Source organism: Balaenoptera ricei, chromosome 1 (genome assembly GCF_028023285.1).
Source record: "Balaenoptera ricei isolate mBalRic1 chromosome 1, mBalRic1.hap2, whole genome shotgun sequence".
Taxonomy (NCBI): Eukaryota; Metazoa; Chordata; class Mammalia; order Artiodactyla; family Balaenopteridae; genus Balaenoptera; species Balaenoptera ricei.
Genome location: NC_082639.1, coordinates 163,216,273 through 163,238,501, shown reverse-complemented (window position 1 = coordinate 163,238,501; position 22,229 = coordinate 163,216,273). Strand labels below are relative to the sequence as shown.

Genomic DNA, 22,229 nt, shown 5'->3' with positions numbered 1-22,229 from the left:
AGGGGAGATGGACCTGAATATGGCACAGATCTTAGTGATGTGGTCTCTCCTAACTTAGAAATCTAGTCTCATTGTATGCCCAGAAGGGAAAGGAAATGGGTTTTGGTGGACATTAGCAGTCTGTGTTCCAGTGAGTGACAGGAATGGCTGAATATGTGTCAGTAATTCAGGAGGAGTGAACTAGATCAGGAAGGGGAGAAACGATCTTGCTCCCTTTGCTACAGACATTCTTAGCAGTCTGCTGGCTGAATTCCAATTCCATGAAATGAGAAAAATTATAATGGGTTGATGTACTTTTTTAAAAGTGTGCTAAAATATACATAACAAAAGACTTATCATTTTAACGCTTTTTAAGTATACCATTCAGTATCAAAGTACATTTATATTTTTGCGCAACCATTGCCACCATCCATCTCTAAAAATTTCCCATCATCCTAAACGGAAACTTTCTAACCATTAGACAATAACTTCTCATTTACTCTACCCCTTAGCCCCTGGTATTTCTTTTTTTTTTTTTTTGCCAACACAGTGTGTCATGTTTATTGGGTTATTCACAAGTCAGCTAAAACACCATGAAGGGAAAAGACTGGATGCCATCAGTAATGTCAGGAAACAAAATATTTAGCAGTTCTTAGTTTCAAGTGTGGCATTCCATCACAGCTTGAGGAATATGGGCAATTCACTAACAAAACTGCAGTGGGTGCCATTTATTTTTAGCAACAAGAAGCACATACATTTATTTAACCAATGACTTTTAGGACAGTCAGCAAAAATAGAAAATGGTATTTTCATGTAGCTAAGACAAGAAAATCATTTATACAAATTAAGTGGATACAAAATACATTGTAAAGAGAACACACATACAAAAGTCATTAAGCTGGTCAAAGAGCAAGAATGCCACAGAACACCACACTGAGAGAACACTGGTGTGAATTCATTTCCATTATGAAAGTACGTCCAAAGTTTGAGTTACACATTTACTGAGGTAAAGACACAATCACTTCCACGTAATTAATGGGGAAGAATCCAGATTGCCCATGGAGCACTCCTTCACACCAGTTTTCATCTATCTGACTGGTTAATGTAATGATATCCCCTTCTTTAAATCCTAGTTCTCCTTGGTTTTCTGGCTCAAACTCAGAGACCACGAGAGCAGGGCTGGTCCATGGGAACGTGCGAACCTGCTGTCTTTGCTGAAGAGGTGGTGGATACCCCATTGAGCTCACTAGGACTCCTTTTTATGGGCCGTGGCTTGTATTCTCGTTTGGGGACGTTGGATGCAGCCGATATTCGCATCTGTAGCTTGCTCTGTAGCTCCTGCAGAATCTCTGTGGACTGTTTGTGATAGTCTAAAGCTGTCTCTATAAACACGGCCAACTGGCTGACTTGTTCTACATCGTTTTCTAAAAAATTAAACATGCTTCTTTCATCCAACTCCTTTGACTCTTCAAATTTTTCTACTGCTTGTCTGACTTCTTCATCTGGTATCTTACCTACTCGTTTCTTTTTATAATCGTAATCCAGGCAGCGGCCTTCCAGCTTTTTCAGGTGGTGCCCAATCTCTTTTAAATCTTTGTCTTGTAGTAACTGAAGTGGATCAGTAAAAGTTTGCTTTACATTAATATCAAGAGAGTCTTTCACCTCAGCCATTAGCTTCATGGATTCACCAACTTCTATCAATGCATTGCCAAAAGTGGAGCCTTCCCCGAGCTCGTTCCCGTATTTCAGCATGCAGTCGCCCAGCAAGCCTTCCGTCTGTGGGTACCCAGTGGTTTTCACCTGTCCTCGGATCTTCGACACAGTGTTCAGCAATTCTAGCTTAGCTCTGTATGCTGGATTCGGCTGAAGATATTCTGTGGCTTTTGAAAGAATTTCTGCAACAGCTTTATTGGTAACGTCTATTTTCCTTTCCATGTCAAGAAGTTCATCATCTAGTTTCGTTCCTTCAACGCCACTTATTTTTTCACTAAACAGCTGGCTGGCTTTGTGGAACTGCTTCTCCAGCCCCGCCACCGACATCTGGACGGCGCCCGGCCGGGGCTGGATGGTCTCTGGGCTCTGCCGGGCCACGCAGCCGCGACACGCTGGGGAAGCGGGCACTGGGGCCGGTCCCCGCGCGGCTGGGCTCGGCCGGGCCAGCCTCCGACGGTCCGCCCCTGGTATTTCTATTCTACTCTCTTTGTGAATTTGACTGTCTATTCTAGGTATCTCATATGCATCATACAACATTTGTCCTTTTGTGTCTGGCTTATTTCACTTAATGTTTCACATGCGCTTTGAAAATAACCCCTTGCTACATTATCCTTCCTACCCAGAGTCAGTCAAACTTTGAGGTTAAGGGCATATCCTGGGACTGCCAAGTCTGTCCAAGACTTCTAAACCCACTGCCAGGAGTTAGAGTCTGCTATGGACTGAATTATGCCCCCCAAAAATACAAAATATGTTGAATTCCTAATGCCTCCATGTGACTGTTTTGGAGATAGGGCCTTTAAGGAGGCGATTAACACGATAAAATGAGGTCATAAGGGTGAGACTCTGATCCAATAAAACTGGTATCTTTATAAAAGAGGGAGAGACGTCAAAGATATCTCTGTCTCCATCATGTGAGCACACAGAGAGAAGGTAGCTGTCTACAAACCAAGAAGAAAGTTCTCACCAGGAATCAAACTGGCCAGCACTTTGATCTTGGATTTTCCAGCCTCCAGAACTATGAGAAAATTAATTTCTGTTGTTTAAGCCACCCAGTCTATAGTATTTTTTATGGCAGTCTGAGCAAACTAAGACAGTGTCCAAGTACAAACTAGGGGAAAGAGTCCTTACAGACTCCCCTCACTCCTGACACCAACTGCAAGGTCAGGGGCATTCCAAAACTACTTCAGTTTCAGTAATTAGCTAGAAGGACTCTCCAAACTCTTTGAAAGCTATTATACTCACAGTTATGATTTATTACATGGAAAAGATATGAACTAAAATCAGCCAAAGGAAGAGATATGTGGGGCAGAGTCTGGGAGTGTTCCAAACATGAAGCTTCCATTGTCCTCAGAACATGTTACCCTCCCAGCTTTGATGTGTGACAATATGTATGGAGTATTGCCAACCAGCAAAGCTCACCTGGAATTCCAGAGCATCCAGAGATTTTATTGGAGCTTTATTATGTAGGCAGGATTGACTGACATTGATTTTCCAGATGGTGCAATTTAGCTTCTAGGTAGACTGATACCACATAATGCCAAATCCCTCACCCTAAATCACATGTTTTGGTCATTCTGGCATAGCCAGCTTCCACCCTAAGACTGTCAGAGTGGCCAGCCTAAACAAGACACTCCTATCAGGTATGACTTAGATTACCTCCCAAAAGCCAAGGGCAAAGGCCAGACCTCTCTTTGACCAAGGCCAAATTCTTCACTATGTATTCCCATTTAGTGAATCAATGTTAGACTCACTTCAGTACATATATACACATCACCACCTGATGCAAAGACTAAAGCATCCCTTTCCAGTCTCATATAGATGCACTTGTACAACAAACAGAGCTCCTCTCTTTTCTCTAAGGAGTAAGAAAGAGGGTTTGGTGGAGCATGGAGTGGGGGGACAGAAAATCACAGGTCATAAGAGGGAGATACCTCAGTGCCTTGTGCCGTAGATGCTTGCATCCTAATAGTTCATTTTAAAAATTATCTTCAATCCATCATTAGTTTGAACAATTCACTCTATAAGTTATCATTCAATTTAAATTATCTTTCAATGAAAAGAAAATGGATTCTCCATTTAAGGAACTTTAAAACTGGCAAATTAATTTGAAATATCACACTTTGTAACATGGTCTTAACTGCCCTATAACTAGGACATAGTTTGCATCATGTGATTTAACTCTTGAGTTCCATAATACCCAAAGTGTTCTACATTCTGTTCAAGATGAGTACTGTGATCACATGATTCAATGTCACAGCAATGTCAAATTCCTACAAAAGAGTCTGAAGGAGTACTCTCATTTTCCTTACAAATCTTGTTGCAGGCCAGTGGCAAATATTATTAGCAGACTGGCAGTGATGTGTGAACTATGTTTTGAGGGGCACCATTCTAGACCAGTGTTCCTCAAACTTTAATATGTATAAGAATCACCTAAAGTTTCTTATTAAAATAAAGATTCTACCTCAGGAGATCTAAGGTAAAGCCTAAGAGTCTACATTTTCAATAAGCTCCCACATGTCATGGTGTTACTATTCTATCGACTACACTTAAAAGAGTTTGATGACAGAAAATTGCTTTCTACATCACTGAGAAAAATAGAAACAACCAAAAGAAAATTTCTACTTGCTCTCACCACTAAATCTATCTACCTGCCCACTTGCACTGTGCCCTTAAATTCTGTATTCCTAGAGGACCTTCAAGAAGGTGGAAGAGTAAGACGTGGAGATCACCTTCCTCCAACAAATACATCAGAAATACATCTACATGTGGAACAACTCCTACAGAACAACTACTGAATGCTAGCAGAAGACCTCAGACTTCCCAAAAGGCAAGAAACTCCCCACGTACCTGAGTAGGGCAAAAGAAAAAAGAAAAAACAGAGACAAAAGAATAGGGATGGGACCTGCACCTCTGGGAGGGAGCTGTGAAGGAGGAAATGTTTCCACACACTAGGAAGCCCATTCACTGGTGGAGATAGGGGGTGGGCAGGAGAAGCTTCGGAGCCATGGAGGAGAGGGCAGCAAAAGAAGTGCAGAGGGAAAAGCAGAGACATTCCCACACAGAGGAGCAGTGCCGACCAGCACTCACCAGCCTGAGAGGCCTGTCTGCTCACCCTCCAGGACGGGTGGGAGCTGGGAGCTGAGGCTCAGATTTCTGAGTTCAGATCCCAGGGAGAGGACTGGGGTTGGCTGCATGAACACAGCCTGAAGGGGAAAAGTGCACCACAGCTAGCCAGGAGGGTGTCCGGGAAAAAGTCTGGAACTGCCTAAGAGTCAAGAGACCATTGTTTCAGGGTGCGTGAGGGGAGGAGATTCAGAGCATTGCCTAAACAATCTTCAGAGACAGGCATGAGCCACAGCTATCAGCACAGACACCAGAGACAGGCATGAAATGTTAAGGCTGCTGCTGCAGCTACCAAGAATCCTGTGTGAAAGCACCTCCCCTCCTGGGACACTGTGCAGCCCACCAATGCCAGGGTCCTGTGATCCAGACAAATTCCCCAGGAGAACACATGGCACACCTCAGGCTGTTGCAAAGTCACACCAGCCTCTGTCACCACAGGTTAGCCCTGCATTCCGTACCCCTCCCCTCCCTGCAGCCTGAATGAGCCAGAGCCCCCTAATCAGCAGTTCCTTTAACCCCCTCCTGTCTGGATGAGAAACAGACAACAGAGGGTGACCTACATGCAGAGGTGGGTGCAAATCCAAAGCTGAACCCCAGGAGCTGTGCGAACAAAGAAGAGAAAGGGAAATTTCTCCATGCAGCTTCAGGAGCAGCAGATTAAATCTTGACAATCAACTTGATGTACCATACATCTGTGGAATACCTGAATAGACAACAAATCATCACAAAATTGGGGTTTGCTGTATGTGACTGACTAGTTTCTGATTTTTATGTTTATCTTAGTATAGTTTTTAGTGCTTGTTATCACTGGTGGATTTCTTTATTGGTTTGGTTGCTCTTTTCACTTTATTTTATTACTTTTAAATTTTTTTATTTTAATAATACTTTTTTATTTTTATTTTAATAACTTATTCATTTTATTATTTTTTCTTTTTTTCTCCCTTTTCTTCTGAGCTGTGTGGCTGACAGGGTCTTGGTGCTCTGGTGGGGTGTCAGGACTGAGACTCTGAGGTGGGAGAGCTGAGTTCAGGAAATTGGACCAGCAGAGACCTCTTAGAAAATACATGGGAGAAAAAACAAGAAACATTTAACAAGGGCCTAGAAGAACTAAAGAGTAAACAAACAATGATGAACACCACAATAAATGAAATTAAAAAGTCTCTACAAGGAATCAATAGCAGAATAACTGAGGCAGAATAATGGATAAGTGACCTGGAAGACAAAATAGTGGAAATAAATACCACAGAGCAGAATAAAAAAAAAAGAATGAAAAGAATTGAGGACAGCCTCAGAGACCTCTGGGACAACATTAAATGCACCAACATTCGAATTATAGGGGTCTCAGGAGAAGAAGAGAAAAAGAAAGGGTCTGAGAAAATATTTGAAGAGATTATAGTTGAAAACTTCCCTAATGTGGGAAAAGAAATAGACAATCAAGTCCAGGAAGCACAGAGATTTATCCCATACAGGATAAACCCAAGGAAAAACATGCCAAGACACATATTTATCAAACTATCAAAAATTAAATACAAAGAAAAAATATTAAAAGCAACAAGGGAAAAGCAACAAATAACATACAAGGGAATCCCCATAAGGTGAACAGCTGATCTTTCAGCAGAAACTCTGCAAGCCAAAACGCAGTGGCAGGACATATTTAAAGTGATGAAAGGGAAAAACCTACAACCAAGATTACTCTACCCAGCAAGGACCTCAGTCAGATTCGATAGAGAAATTGAAAGCTTTACAGACAAGCAAAATCTAAAAGAATTCAGCACCACCAAACCAGCTTTACAACAAACGCTAAAGAAACTTATCTACGTGGGAAACACAAGAAAAGAAAAAGACCCACAAAAACAAACCCAAAACAATTAAGAAAATAGAAATAGGAACGTACATATCTATAATTACCTTAAATGTAAATGGATTAAATGCTCCAACCGGAAGACACAGACTGGCTGAATGGATACAAAACGAGACCGATATATATGTTGTATACAAGAGACCCACTTTAGACCTAGGGACACATACAGAATGAAAGTGAGGGGATGGAAAAAGATATTCCATGCAAATGGAAATCAAAAGAAAGCTGGAGTAGCAATTCTCATATCAGACAAAATAGACTTTAATAAACAATGCCATGACACTAGATACCAATTACAGGAAAAAAATTGTAAAAAATACAAACAAATGGAGGTGAAACAATACATAACTAAATCACCAAGAGATCACTGAAGAAATCAAAGAGGAAATCAAAAAATACCTTGAAACAGAGGACACAATGACCCAAAATCTATGGGATGCAGCAAAAGCAGTTCTAAGAGGGAAGTTTATAGCAATACAATCCTACCTCAAGAAACATGAAAAATCTCAAATAAACAACCTAACCATACACCTGAAGCACGTGAGACTGAACCAGGAAGAAATAGAAAATATAAACAGACCAATCACAAAAATTGAAATTGAAACAGTGATTAAAAATCTTCCAACAGGGCTTCCCTGGTGGCGCAGTGGTTGAGAATCTGCCTGCCAATGCAGGGGACACGGGTTCGAGCCCTGGTCTGGGAAGATCCCACATGCCACGGAGCAACTGGGCCTGTGAGCCACAATTACTGAGCCTGCGCGTCTGGAGCCTGTGCTCCGCAACAAGAGAGGCCGCGATGGTGAGAGGCCCGCGCACCGCGATGAAGAGTGGTCCCCACTTGCCGCAACTAGAGAAAGCCCTCACACAGAAACGAAGACTCAACACAGTCATAAATAAATAAATAAAAGAACGTGAATTTCTTTAAAAAAAAAAAAAAAAAAAAAAAAATCTTCCAACAAACAAAAGCCCAGGACCAGATAGCTTCACAGGCGATTTCTATCAAACATTTAGAGAGGAACTAACACCTATCCTTCTCAAACTCTTCCAAAATGTAGCAGAGAGAGGAACACTCCCATACTAATTCTACGAGGCTACCATCACCATGGTACCAAAACCAGACAAAAATGTCACAAAGAAAGAAAACTACAGGCCAATATCACTGATGAACATAAAGGAAAAAATCCTCAACAAAATACTGGCAAACAGAATCCAACAGCACATTAAAAGGATCATAAACCATGATCAAGTGGGGTTATCCCAGGGATGCAAGGATTCTTCAATATACACAAATCTGTCAGTGTGATACACCTTTTTAACAAATTGAAGCTAAAAAACGTATGATAATCTCAATAGATGCAGAAAAATCTTTTGACAAGATTCAACACCCATTTATGATAAAAACCCTCCATAAAGTAGGCATAGAGGGAAGATACCTCAACATAATAAAGGCCATGTATGACAAACCCACAGCCAACATCATCCTCAATGGTGAAAAACTGAAACCATTTCCACTAAGATCAGGAACAAGACAAGTTTGCCCACTCTCAGCACTATTATTCAACATAGTTTTGGAAGTTTTAGACACAGCAATCAGAGATGAAAAGAAATGAAAGGAATCCAAACTGGAAAAGAAGTAAAACTGTCACTGTTTGTAGATGACATGATATTATACACAGAGAATCCTAAAGATGCTACCAGAAAACTACTAGAGCTAATAAAGGAATTTGGTAAAGTAGCAGGATACAAAATTAATGCACAGAAATCTCTTGCATTCCTATACACGAATGATGAAAAATCTGAAAGAGAAATTAAGGAAACACTTCCATTTACCATTACAAAAGAAGAATAAAATACCTAGGAATAAGCCTACCTAAGAAGGTAAAAGACCTGTACTAAGAAAACTATAAGACACTGATGAAAGAAATTAAAGATGATACAAATAGATGGAGAGATATACCATGTTCTTGGATTGGAAGAATCAATGTTGTGAAAATGACTGTACTACAAAAGCAATCTACAGATTCATTGCAATCCCTATCAAACTACCACTGGCATTTTTCACAGAACTAGAATAAAAAATTTCACAATTTGTATGGAAAAACAAAAGACCCCGAAAGCCAAAGCAACTTTGAGAAAGAAAAACGGAGCTGGAGGAATCAGACTCCCTGATTTCAGACTATACTACAAAGTTACAGTAATCAAGACAGTTTGGTACTGGCACAAAAACAGAAACATAGATCAATGGAACAGGATAGAAAGCCCAGAGATAAACCCACGCACATATGGTCACCTTATCTTTGATAAAGGAGGCAAGCATATACAGTGGAGAAAAGACAGCCTCTTCAATAGGTGGTGCTGGGAAAATTGGACAGCTACATGTAAAAGAATGAAATTAGAACACTCCCTAACACCATACACAAAAGTAAACTCAAAATGGATTAACAACCTAAATGTAAGTCAAGACACTATAAAACTCTTAGCAGAAAACATAGGAAGAACACTCTATGCATAAATCACAGCAAGATCCTTTTTGAGCCATGTTCTAGAGAAATGGAAATAAAAACAAAAATAAACAAATGGGACCAAATGAAACTTAAAAGCTTTTGCACAGCTAAGGAAACCAAAAACAACAGGAAAAGGCAAACCTTAGAATGGGAGAAAATATTTGCAAATGAAGCAACTGACAAAGGATTAATCTCTAAAATATACAAGCAGCTCATGCAGCTCAATATCAAAAAACAAACAACCCAATCCAAAAATGGGCAGAAAACATAAATAGACATTTCTCCAAAGAAGATATACAGATTGCCAACAAACACATGAAAAGATGCTGAACATCACTAATCATTAGAGCAATGCAAATCAAAACTACAATGAGGTATCACCTCACACTGGTCAGAATGGCCATCATTTAAAAATCTACCAAAATAAATGCTGGAGAGGGTGTGGAGAAAAGGGAACCCTCTTGCACTGTTGGTGGGAATGTAAATTGATGCAGCCACTATAGAGAACAGTATGGAAGTTCCTTAAGAAACTAAACGTAGAAATACTATACAACCCAGCAATCCCACTACTGGGCATATACCCTGAGAAAACCATAATTCCAAAAGACACATGCACCCCAATATTCCTTGCAGCACTATTTACAATAGCCAGGACATGGAAGCAACTTAAGTGTCCATCAACAGATGAATGGATAAAGAAGATGTGGCACATATATACAATGGATTATTACTTAGCCATAAAAAGAAAAAAATTGAGTTATTTGTAGTGAGGTGGATGGACCTAGAGTCTGTTATACAGCATGAAGTAAGTCAGAAAGAGAAAAACAAATACTGTATGCAAACACATATATATATATATATATGGAATGTAAAAAATAATAATAATAAAAAAGGTTCCAAAGAACCTAAGGGCAGGAGAGGAGTAAAGATTCAGACGTAGAGAATGGACTTGAGGACACTGTGAGGGGGAAGGATAAGCTGGGACGAAGTGAGAGAGTGGCATAGACATATATACACTACCAAATGTAAAATCGACAGCTAGTGGGAAGCAACCGCCTAGCACAGGGAGATCAGCTTGGTGCTTTGTGACCACCTAGAGGGGTGGGATAGAGAGGGTGGGAGAGAGACAGAAGAGGGAGGAGATATGATAGTATATGTATACGTATAGCTGATTCACTTTGTTATACAGCAGAAACTAACACAACATTGTAAAGCAATTATACTCCAATAAAGATGTTTAAAAAAATTCTTCATTCCCTCCTCTCCTACTGGTAGATCACCTACATTCTTATATAAAATCAATCCCTTCACTTGTGAATTAGATCTCATCCCCTCTCTCCATCTCAAGAACATCACTCCAAGATTTGCTCTCATCATTTTCCATATCATCATTTTCTCCCACCTATTGTAACACTCCCACCAGTATTTTTTTTACACAGTGTCCTCAAGTCCATTCTCTACGTCTGCATCTTTACTCCTCTCCTGCCCTTAGGTTCTTTGGAACCTTTTTTTTTATTATTATTTTTTACATTCCATATATATATATATATATATATATATATATATATATGTGTGTGTGTGTGTGTGTGTTTGCATACAGTATTTGTTTTTCTCTTTCTGACTTACTTCACATTGTATAACTGACTCTAGGTCCATCCACCTCACTACAAATAGCTCTGTTTCATTCCTTTTTATGGCTGAGTAATATTGCATTGTATATATGTGCCACATCTTCTTTATCCATTCATCTGTTGATGGACACTTCAGTTGCTTCCATGTGCTGGCTACTGTAAATAGAGCTGCAATGTACATTTTGGTACTTGACTCTTTTTGAATTATGGTTTGCTCAGGGTATCTGCTCAGTAGTGGGATTGCTGGGTCATATGTTAGTTCTATTTTTAGTTTTTTAAGGAACGTCCATACTGTTCTCCATAGTGGCTGTATCAATTTACATTCCCACCAACAGTGCAAGAGGCTTCCCTTTTCTCCACACCCTCTCCAGCATTTATTGTTTGTAGATTTTTTGATGATGGCCATTCTGACCAGTGGGAGATGATATCTCATTGTAGTTTTGATTTGCATTTCTCTAATGATTAATGATGTTGAGCATTCTTTCATGTGTCTGTTGGCAATCTGTATATCTTCTTTGGAGAAATGTCTATTTAGGTCTTCTGCCCATTTTTGTATAGGGTTTTTTGTTTTTTTGATATTGAGGGGCATGAGCTGCTTGTAAATTTTGGAGATTAATCCTTTGTCAGTTGCTTCATTTGCAAATATTTCTCCCATTCTGAGGGTTGCCTTTTCGTCTTGTTTATGGTTTCCTTTACTGTGCAAAAGCTTTTAAGTTTGATTAGGTCCCATTTGTTTATTTTTGTTTTTATTTCCATTTCTCTAGGAGGTGGGTCAAAAAGGATCTTGCTGTGATTTATGTCATAGAGTGTTCTGCCTATGTTTTCTGCTAAGAGTTTTATAGTGTCTGGCCTTACACTTAGGTCTTTAATCCATTTTGAGTTTATTTTTGTGTATGGTGTCAGGGAGTGTTCTAATTTCATACTTTTATATGTACCTGTCCAGTTTTCCCAGCACCACTTATTGAAGAGGCTGTCTTTTCTCCACTGTATATGCTTGCCTCCTTTATCAAAGATAAGGTGACCATATGTGCGTGGGTTTATCTCTGGGCTTTCTATCCTGTTCCATTGATCTATGTTTCTGTTTTTGTGCCAGTACCAAACTGTCTTGATTACTGTAGCTTTGTAATATAGTCTGAAGTCAGGGAGTCTGATTCCTCCAGCTCCATTTTTCGTTCTCAAGATTGCTTTGGCTATACGGGGTCTTTTGTGTTTCCATACAAATTGTGAAATTTTTTGTTCTAGTTCTGTGAAAAATGCCAGTGGTAGTTTGATAGGGATTGCATTGAATCTGTAGATTGCTTTGGGTAGTAGAGTCATTTTCACAGTGTTGATGCTTCCAATCCAAGAACATGGTATATCTCTCCATCTATTTGTATCATCTTTAATTTCTTTCATCAGTGTCTTATAATTTTCTGCATACAGGTCTTTTGTCTCCTTAGGTAGGTTTATTCCTAGATATTTTATTCTTTTTCTTGCAATGGTAAATGGGAGTGTTTCCTTAATTTCTCTTTCAGATTTTTCATCATTAGTGTATAGGAATGCAAGAGATTTCTGTGCATTAATTTTGTATCCTGCGACTTTACCAAATTCATTGATTAGCTCTAGGAGTTTTCTGGTAGCATCCTTAGGATTCTCTATGTATAGTATCATGTCATCTGCAAACAGTGACAGCTTTACTTCTTCTTTTCTGATTTGGATTCCTTTTATTTCTTTTTCTTCTCTGATTGCTGTGGCTAACACTTCCAAAACTATGTTGAATAATAGTGGTGAGACTGGGCAACCTTGTCTTGTTCCTGATCTTAGTGGAAATGGTTTCAGTTTTTCACCATTCAGGACGATGTTGGCTGTGGGTTTGTCATTTATGGCCTTTATTATGTTGAGGAAAGTTCCCTCTATGCCTACTTTCTGCAAGGCTTTTATCATAAATGGGTGTTGAATTTTGTCGAAAGCTCTCTCTGCATCTATTGAGATGATCATATGGTTTTTCTCCTTCAATTTGTTAATATGGTGTATCACATTGATTGATTTGCGTTTATTGAAGAATCCTTGCATTCCTGGAATAAACCCCACTTGATCATTTTGTATGATCCTTTTAATGTGCTGTTGGATTCTGTTTGCTAGTATTTTGTTGAGGATTTTTGCATCTATGTTCATCAGTGATATTGGCCTATAGCTTTCTTTCTTTGTGACATCTTTGTCTGGTTTTGGTATCAGGGATGATGGTGGCCTCGTAGAATGAGTTGGGGAATTTTCCTCCCTCTGCAATATTCTGGAAGAGTTTGAGAAGGGTAAGTGTTAGCTCTTCTCTAAATGTTTGATAGAATTCGCCTGTGAAGCCATCTGGTCCTGGGCTTTTGTTTGTTGGAAGATTTTTAATCACAGTTTCAATTTCAGTGCTTGTGATTGGTCTGTTCATATTTTCTATTTCTTCCTGGTTCAGTCTCGGCAGGTTGTGTATTTCTAAGAATTTGTCCATTTCTTCCAGGTTGTCCATTTTATTGGCATAGAGTTGCTTGTAGTAATCTCTCATGATCGTTTGTATTTCTGTAGTGTCAGTTGTTACTTCTTTTTCATTTCTAATTCTATTGATTTGAGTCTTCTCCCTTTTTTTCTTGATGAGTCTGGCTAAAGATTTATCAATTTTGTTTATCTTCTCAAAGAACCAGCTTTTAGTTTTACTGATCTTTGCTATTGATTCCTTCATTTCTTTTTCATTTATTTCTGATCTGATCTTTATGATTTCTTTCCTTCTGCTGACTTTGAGGTTTTTTTGTTCTTCTTTCTCTAGTTGCTTTAGGTGCAAGGTTAGGTTGTTTATTTTAGATGTTTCCTGTTTCTTGAGGTAGGATTGTATTGCTATAAACTTCCCTCTTAGAACTGCTTTTGCTGCATCCCATAGGTTTTGGGTCGTCATGTTTCCATTGTCATTTGTTTCTAAGTATTTTTATATTTCCCCTTTGATTTCTTCAGTGATCACTTCGTTATTAAGTAGTGTATTGTGTATCCTCCATGTGTTTGTATTTTTTACAGATCTTTTCCTATAATTGATATCTAGTCTCCCAGCATTGTGGTCGGAAAAAATACTTGGTACAATTTCAATTTTCTTAAGTTTACCAAGGCTTGATCTGTGACCCAAGATATGATCTATCCTGGAGGATGTTCCATGAGCACTTGAGAAAAATGTGTATTCTGTTTTTTTTGGGTGGAATGTCCTATAAATATCAATGAAGTCCATCTTGTTTAATGTATCATTTAAAGCTTGTGTTTCCTTATTTAGTTTCATTTTGGATGATCTGTCCATTGGTGAAAGTGGGGTGTTAAAGTCCCCTACTATGATTGTGTTACTGTCGATTTCCCCTTTTATGGCTGTTAGTATTTGTCTTATGTATTGAGGTGCTCCTATGTTAGTTGCATTAATATTTACAATTGTTATATCTTCTTCTTGAATCGACCCCTTGATCATTATATAGTGTCCTTCTTTGTCTCTTGTAATAGTCTTTATTTTAAAGTCTATTTTGTCTGATATGAGAATTGCTACTCCAGCTTTCTTTTGATTTCCATTTGCATGGAATATCTTTTTCCATCCCCTCACTTTCAGTCTGTATGTTTCCCTAGGTCTGAAGTGGGTCTCTTGTAGACAGCATATATATGGGTCTTGTTTTTGTATCCATTCAGCCAGTCTGTGTCTTTTGGTGGGAGCATTTAATCCATTTACATTTAAGGTAATTATTGACATGTATGTTCCTATTCCCATTTTCTTAAATGTTTTGGGTTTGTTATTGTAGGTGTTTTCCTTCTCTTGTGTTTCTTGCCTAGAGAAGTTCCTTTAGCATTTGTTTTAAAACTGGTTTGGTGTTGCTGAACTCTCTCAGCTTTTGCTTGTCTGTAAAGGTTTTAATTTCTCCATCAAATCTGAGTGAGATCCTTGCTGGGTAGGGTAATCTTGGTTGTAGGTTTTTCTCCTTCATCACTTTAAATATGTCCTGCCGCTCCCTTCTGGCTTGGAGAGTTTGTGCTGAAAGCTCAGCTATTAACCTTATGGGGATTCCCTTGTGTGTTATTTGTTGTTTCTCCCTTGCTGCTTTTAATATGTTTTCTTTATATTTAATTTTTGATAGTTTGATTAATATGTGTCTTGGCGTGTTTCTCCTTGGATTTATCCTGTATGGGACTCTCTGTGCTTCCAGGACTTGATTAACTATTTCCTTTCCCATATTAGGGAAGTTTTCAGCTATAATCTCTTCAAATATTTTCTCAGACCCTTTATCTTTCTCGTCTTCTTCTGGGACCCGTATAATGCAAATGTTGGTGCATTTCATGTTGTTCCAGAGATCTCTGACACTGTCCTCATTTCTTTTCTTTCTTTTTTTTTTTATTCCGTTCCTTGGTAGTTATTTCCACCATCTGTCTTCCAACTCATATATTCATTCTTCTGCTTCAGTTATTCTTCTTTTGATTCTTTCTAGTGTATTTTTCATTTCAGTTATTGTGTTGTTCATCACTGTTTGTTCTTTAGTACTCCTAGGTCCTTGGTAAACATTTCTTGTATTTTCTTGATCTGTGCCTCCATTCTATTTCTGATATTTTGGATCATCTTTACTACCTTTACTCCAAATTCTTTTTCAGATAGGTTGCCTCTTTCCTCTTCATTTATATGATCTTGTAGGTTTTTATCTTTCCTCTTTAACTATTATGTATTTTTTGTCATCTCATTTTTTTTGATGAGTGAGGCTGTGTTCTTGTCTTGCTGGTGTTTGGCCTGAGGCATCAATCACTGGACTTTGCAGGCAGTTGGGTGGAGCTGGGTCTTGGTGCCGAGATGAAGACCTCCAGGAGAGCTCAGAGTGATTAATATTCCCTGAGGTCTGAGGTTCTCTGTTGGTCCAGCAGCTTGGAATTGGCGGTTCCACCACATTAGCTCAGGCCTGACCCCTGGCCTGGGAACCGAGATGCAACAAGCCACACGGCACAGTAAAAAAAAAAAAAAAAAAAAAAAGCAGCAAACAAAAAAGAGTAGAACAATAAAAAATACATATAAAATTAGAAAAATAAAAATATTTTAGAAAAAATAAAAATGAAACAAGAACAACAAAGCAAAACAGAAACACAACAGCAAAAAAAAAAAAAAAGAACCAAAAAAAGAAAAGGCCTTGGTGGCGGGGAGTGAGGGATGGATGGGGGCAAGGGGCAGAGCTTATGTTCAGGACCCGTGCAGAAGGAGGGGGCTCTGGAGGGCAGAAGTTCAGGCTGAGTACCCCAGCAGGCTTGCCAGGGCCTGAGTAGGTGAGAGAGACACTAGCTGCATTCCCTTCCGATCCCCCAGTCACCCAAAGGTCTCTCCCCATCCCTGCTGAACCCCTCCCCTTGAGTGAGCCCCTCTGAGCATGGGAACCCATCCCTTCCCCAAGCCGTGCCCCAGGGGTGATGGTCCCATCCTGCTTCCACTTTTCCTCCCACCGTCCTTCGCCCCCACATCCTACCTTGTTGCATAGGGCTTCCTCCCATCACCTTAAGTGTCCCAGGTCCCCCAGCAGTGCCTGGTAAGTGCCATAGTTTTGAGGAAACTTGAACTCCACAAGCTCCTACTCCGTCATCTTGACTCCAGCCCCCATCTCTATGTAGAACTTTCATCCAAGGCTTGCGGCTCTTTCTGCATTGTGTGAAAGATGTGCAGCACTAGTGTTTTCATAGGTTACAGAACAGCAGACTTAGAAGTGTGTGCCAAGGGCAAACGGGAGTGAGAGCCTTTCATAAGACAGGAAAGGCTTGTTTCCATTCCCACAGTGGATGTGATTTTGTCAAGCTCCTTGAAAGAAGGTTGATGTGCAGTGTCCATTCTCTATGGAGAGTTCTAGCCAAAGGCTAGAGCACATCTGAAGTGTTTGTGAGTCCTGCAGTACTACCACCTCCCAGTGTATGGAAGGTGTGCTTCCCTCTGTGTTCTAAAGGCAACCTGGCCTAAAGGAGTTTCAGACAGCCTAGAAGGTCCTGTGTTTCATTTTGGATAAGTGTCAGTTCTTTACAAGTGCAATGAAAGAACTGGTTTTTGCAATGTTCCTTCTGGATAATGGGGGTAACTGCAGTGGCTCATGCAGTTAGTAGCTTATTTAACAAAGAAATCTTCCTGTGCTCTCTCTGGGCTACTTTGAAGTCTGCTCAACATGGGTTCCAACTGAAAAAGGCAAGAATGCCTTTCGACCCACATCATACAAAGTGATTCCTATGGTAACTAGAAGTCCTTGGAAGAGCGCTCGGAAAAGTCATTTTTCTTTGTGTGTTCTTTCAAGGAAGGGATGTTTGACCCATTGTGTGATTCCCCTAGTGATTTCTTCACAAAGTTGTTTTTTTAGGGAATCTAAAGGCTACTTTGAGTTTCATCTTAGCTCACTGTGCTCCAGGGGAATGGAAAGAGAAGATGTTCATAGGGTCTGACTACATGTGTCTCCTTTAGGGAAAGTCTGTTTTTGTTAGTTTCTCAGCTGAAGAAATGCTGCACACAGGAAAGAACATTAATTGCATGGAAAAACACTCTATGTCCAAACCATGGAGTGACTTGTTGAAAGGACCTTTATACTTTCTTATCCATGGACACTTTAGAGCTCCTCTTGGCTAATAGTTCTAAGGACATCTAGAGAGAAAGGTCTCCAGAAATCATGCAGTGACCTGTTGTTCTTATAGGTACAGTCATCATTTTTCACGAGCTACATGGAAGAAGTACTATATATAGTGTTGCATCCCTATGGGCACTCAGACCAAATATTTAGCAGGCCCTGATTTGTGAGAATGACCTGCAGTACTACTGATTCCCCTCAGCCCTTGAAATGTGTGCTATGCTCCATGGGTTGTCAGGGTGAACTGGAGAACAACCTTTCTGACCAGACAGAAAAGCTCATTTCCCATACAGTATATGTGTGTGTTTACTTGAAGGTAGGTAGGGAAGTTTAATGCATGGTTTTCTTTCTCTATGTAGAACTTTCATCCAAGGCTTGTGGCTCTTTCTGCATTGTGTGAAATATGTGCAGCACTAGTGTTTTCGTAGGTTAGAGGAAAGCTGCCTTAGAAGTGTTCGCCAAGGGCAAAGGGGAGTGAGACATGAAAGGGTTCTTTCCATTACTATAGTGGATGTGATTTGTCAACTTCCTTGAAAGGAGGTTGATGTGCAGTGTCCTTTCTCTATGGAGATTTCTAGCCAAAGGTTATAGCAGGTCCTGAAGTGTTTGTGAGTCCTGCAGTGCTACTGCATCCTAGTGTATGGAAGGTGCACTTCCCTGTGTGTTCTAGATGTGACCTGGCCTGAAGGAATTTCAGACAGAGTAAAAGGTCCTGTGTTTCATTTTATTAATGTATGAATTTTTTACAAGCGCCATAAAAGAAGTGGTTTTTGCAGCTTTCCTTCTGGATAGTGAGGGTAACTGCAGTGGCTCATGTAGTTAGTACCTTATTTAACAGAGAAATCTTCCTGTGTTCTCTGGGCTACCTTGAAGTCTGCTTAATATGGGTTCCAACTGAAACTGGAAGACTTTGGAAGAGCGCTCCTGGAAAGACTTTTTCTGAGTCTGTTTTTTCAAGACGGGAATTTTGACCCAGTGTGTGACTCCCCTAGTGATTTTTTCACAGAGTTGTTTTTTTAGGGAATCTAAAGGCTACTTTGAGTTTCATCTTAGCTGACTGTGCTCCAGGGGAATGGAAAGAGAAGACGGTTCATGGGGTCTGGTTACACATGTATCTCCTTAGGGGAATTATATTTTTGTTACTTTCTAGGCTAAAGAAATTCTACAGACAATGAAAGAAGAATTATTTGCCTAGAAGGCACACTCTATATCCAAAACATAGAGTAACTTTTTGAAAGAACCTGTAATACTTTCTCATCCACGATTACTAAAGTTTTATTAAGCTCATAGTTCTAAGACCATCTAGAGGGAACACTCTTCAGAATGTGTTAAGGTACTTGTTCCCAGTATAAGAATTGTATGGAATTTTACAAGTTAGAGGAAAGTATTTTTATACAGTGTTGCTTCCCTACAGGAACATATATCCCAAATCTTCACAAGGCCCTGACTTGTTAGAAAGACCTGCAATACCATTGTTTCTTCAAGTTCCTTGAAAGCTGTACTAATCTATGGGTTGTAAGGGCAAACTGCAGAGAAAGTCAATCTTACCACATGGAAAAAATCTCATTTCCCATACATTTTATGTGTTTGTTCTTCGAAGGTTGATGAGTAAAATTTGATATACAGTGTTATTTTTCTATATAGAACTTATACTCACAGTTGGCTGTTGGTCTTGCATTTCTTGAAATCCCGCATTGCTAGTGTTTTCACAGGTTAAGGTAAATCTGCCTTAGATATGTGTCCAAAGGCAAATTGGATCAAAAGCTTTTTATGAGGCATGGAAATCTTATTTCCTTATACTGACTGTATGTGATTTTTACAAGCTAGGTGAAAGAAATTGACTACACAGTGTTCTTTCTCTATTGAGAACTTATTAGGCAAAGTCCGCATCAGGTTCTGAGTTGTTATTGATACTTGCAATACTACTCCTCCCCATTTAATGCAAAGCTGTGCTAGCCTTGTGTTCTTGAGGTGACTTTGCTTGAAAGCCTTTCAAACAGCATAGAAAGATGTGTCCCATATTGTAAATGTGTTAGCTTTTACAAGCTCTATGAAAGAAATATTACACACAGCATTCTTTCAAGATATTGAACTTACTCCCAATGACTCATGCAGGTAGTGCCTTATTTAACACAGGAGTCTTCCTTCTGTCTCTGAGCTACTTTGAAAGTCTGCTCTGTATGGGTTCCACCTGAGAATGGCAAAAAAAAACCCTTTCATCCCGCATAGTGTGAAGAGATTCCTACACTAAGCAGAAGACCTTTCTACAAAGCTAGAGCAAAATATTTTCCTGAGAGTGTTCTTTCAGGGAAGGGAAATTATTCCCGGTTGTGTGTTTCACGCAGTGATTCGTTTCATAAAGTTGTCTCTTTACACTTTCTAAACGCTGTTTTGAATTTGCTTAGCTCACTGGGCTCCAGGCGAATGGACAGAAAAGTCTTTCAGAGGGCCTGAGTACACATGTGTCTCTTTTAGGGAATATATATATGTTTTTATTTTCTAAGCCAAATAATTCTACACACAGTGTTTTTTCACTGGGTGGAAGACACACTTGATGTCAAATGCATGAAGCGCATGATGTAATTGGATGGAAGACACACTTGATGTCAAATGCATGAAGTGACTGGCTGAACAGACCTGTGATAGTATCACATACTACAGGAACTTTTAAGCTCCAGTATTTGATTTCTAAGGATATCTGGAGTGAAACTTTCCAGATTGCATGCAGTTACTTTTTCTCCATATAGGAAAAGTATCGGTTTGGTAGAAAGCAATTTTATATGTAATGTTGCTTTCCTGTATGAGTCTTACACCTTATATCTGCAGCAGGCCCTGAATTGTTTGAAAGCCCTGCAATACTACTGTTTAGTTTAATGTCAAGTTGCACTAAACTCTCTGTCTTATGGGAATATATGGGAAACCATTGCAGAGACACGTAGACTTGTTCCATATTAGATATAGTAGATTAGTTTTAAGAAGCTAGAGGAAAGAACAACTTGGAACAGTGTTCTTTCCTTAAAGGAACTCATTCTGAATATTGATTCATATAATGCATTTTTAAATAGTCCAAATAAACTGGTGCTTTTTGTAGTTGTCTGGAACTGTGCCCACTTCAGACTTCTCTTAGGGAACTTAAGGGAAGGCCTTAGGGGAAGCGTTTGCCATACTATTTTTAACCAACATTTACAAAAACCTACTTGAAAGATGGTTTTGTGATGGTTTTCTTTACTTTATGGTTCATGCTTCTAGAGAACTGGTTAGTTCTGTAGTGCGATTGTTTTTAAAAGCTCCTTTGACAATGCATTCAGAACATTTTTCTAGAAGTGCATATTACTGAAACCTTTGTATCTGAATTAGAGACAAGTTTCTATATAGGCAATACAGATATTCTGTGAAGCTGAATGAAAGAGATACTGGCGCCATGTTCTTATTCTCCAGAAGATGATGCCCAAAGTTTAATACTTGTAGTTAATTCTGAATCTATCCTGAGAAACGAGTGATTCTATTAGCTATTTGGATACTGTGCTCCATTCAGACTTCTATCTGTGAATGTAAGAAAAAGCCCTATCCAGCAGCATACACTGAAGCATTTCTTGTACTCTTAATGGCAATGTTTGTTAAAATCTGCCTCAAAGGCGATTTCATGTAAGTTTTATTTAAGGTATTGGGACTTAGCCACAATGTCTAATTCTTGTAGTGAGTTGTATGTGAGTCATGTCACCTGGAGAGTCTGTCAGCTACCATCAAGGTGCATTTAGCACAGTGTTTTTCTACCAGTACATATATGGAAAACTTTTGCGCAGACATAAAGAGACTTGTTCTACATTAGGTATAGATTTTTAAAGAAGCTAGAGGAAAGAACAACTTGGCACTGCGTTCTTTCCTTAAAGGAACTCATACCCAATGTTTGATGCATATAATGACTGTTAAACTGGTGCTTCTTGGGCTATGCATCGGCCTAGCAGCATGAACTCCAACTCACCAGGTCTAGCTACCACTGCAGTGTTGGCAAATGTCCAATCACCCGTCAGAAGAAACCAATGCTGACACCCTGATATAACAGAGTCCTAAGGAGACAACGAGCCACTCAGTGACAACAGACAACACCGGCCTCATTTTATTGCTGGAAGGAGCTGCAATTCAACCTGACTGTAACCAACACATATTCTGGATATGAGTTTGCCTTTCCTGCATGCAGGGCTTCAGGCAACACCACTGTATGACTGGGCACTTTTCTGTGCTAGCACTTTGCATGCAGAACAATCCATTGAACTTTTATAAAGCATAACTATAGGCCAGGCATTGTGCTAGCTACTGGGGATGCACAAACAGGCAAGGTTTTGCCCTCAGTCATTTAATAACTATTGTGAGTTACTTTTATTCTTGGAACAAGATAGCAAAACAGCCAGCATTAAAACCATTTCACAGGCAATTTGTGAGCTTAAGTGACTTCGTAATTCAGTGGCTAATTTGGGACTGGGAACCAGAATCTTTTATTTCCTTTGATTGATGGTCTCAAAATATTGATAAAATGTTTTCATCCCACGTTGATCGTATAAACAAGTCTTACTGGTAAGTAACATCTTAAAGGGCACTTGATGGTAAAAGCAAGAAATAAAATGGAATGAAATAAAATTTAAATTTAAGGTTTCTACCTTGAGGAGTCAGGCGCATTCTATGGCAACCTTGAGAAACTCCATCCTCTCTGAAATGCACACCTTGATAAAGACTTCCTTCTACACAGCCCTCCAGCCTGCAGTGGCCTCCTATTTTATTTTATTTTATTTAAAAAAATATATTTATTTAT

General features: G+C 39.4%; 1 protein-coding gene across 1 annotated transcript; it reads right to left on the bottom strand.

Moving 5' to 3' along the window:
- Positions 1-977: 977 nt before the first annotated feature.
- Positions 978-2,058, bottom strand: LOC132353744 (endophilin-A3-like). The gene is given in 2 exon segments (XM_059905151.1): positions 978-1,140; positions 1,142-2,058. Coding segments are annotated over 2 exon segments (1,041 nt in total). The 5' UTR covers positions 2,020-2,058.
- Positions 2,059-22,229: the final 20,171 nt, after the last annotated feature.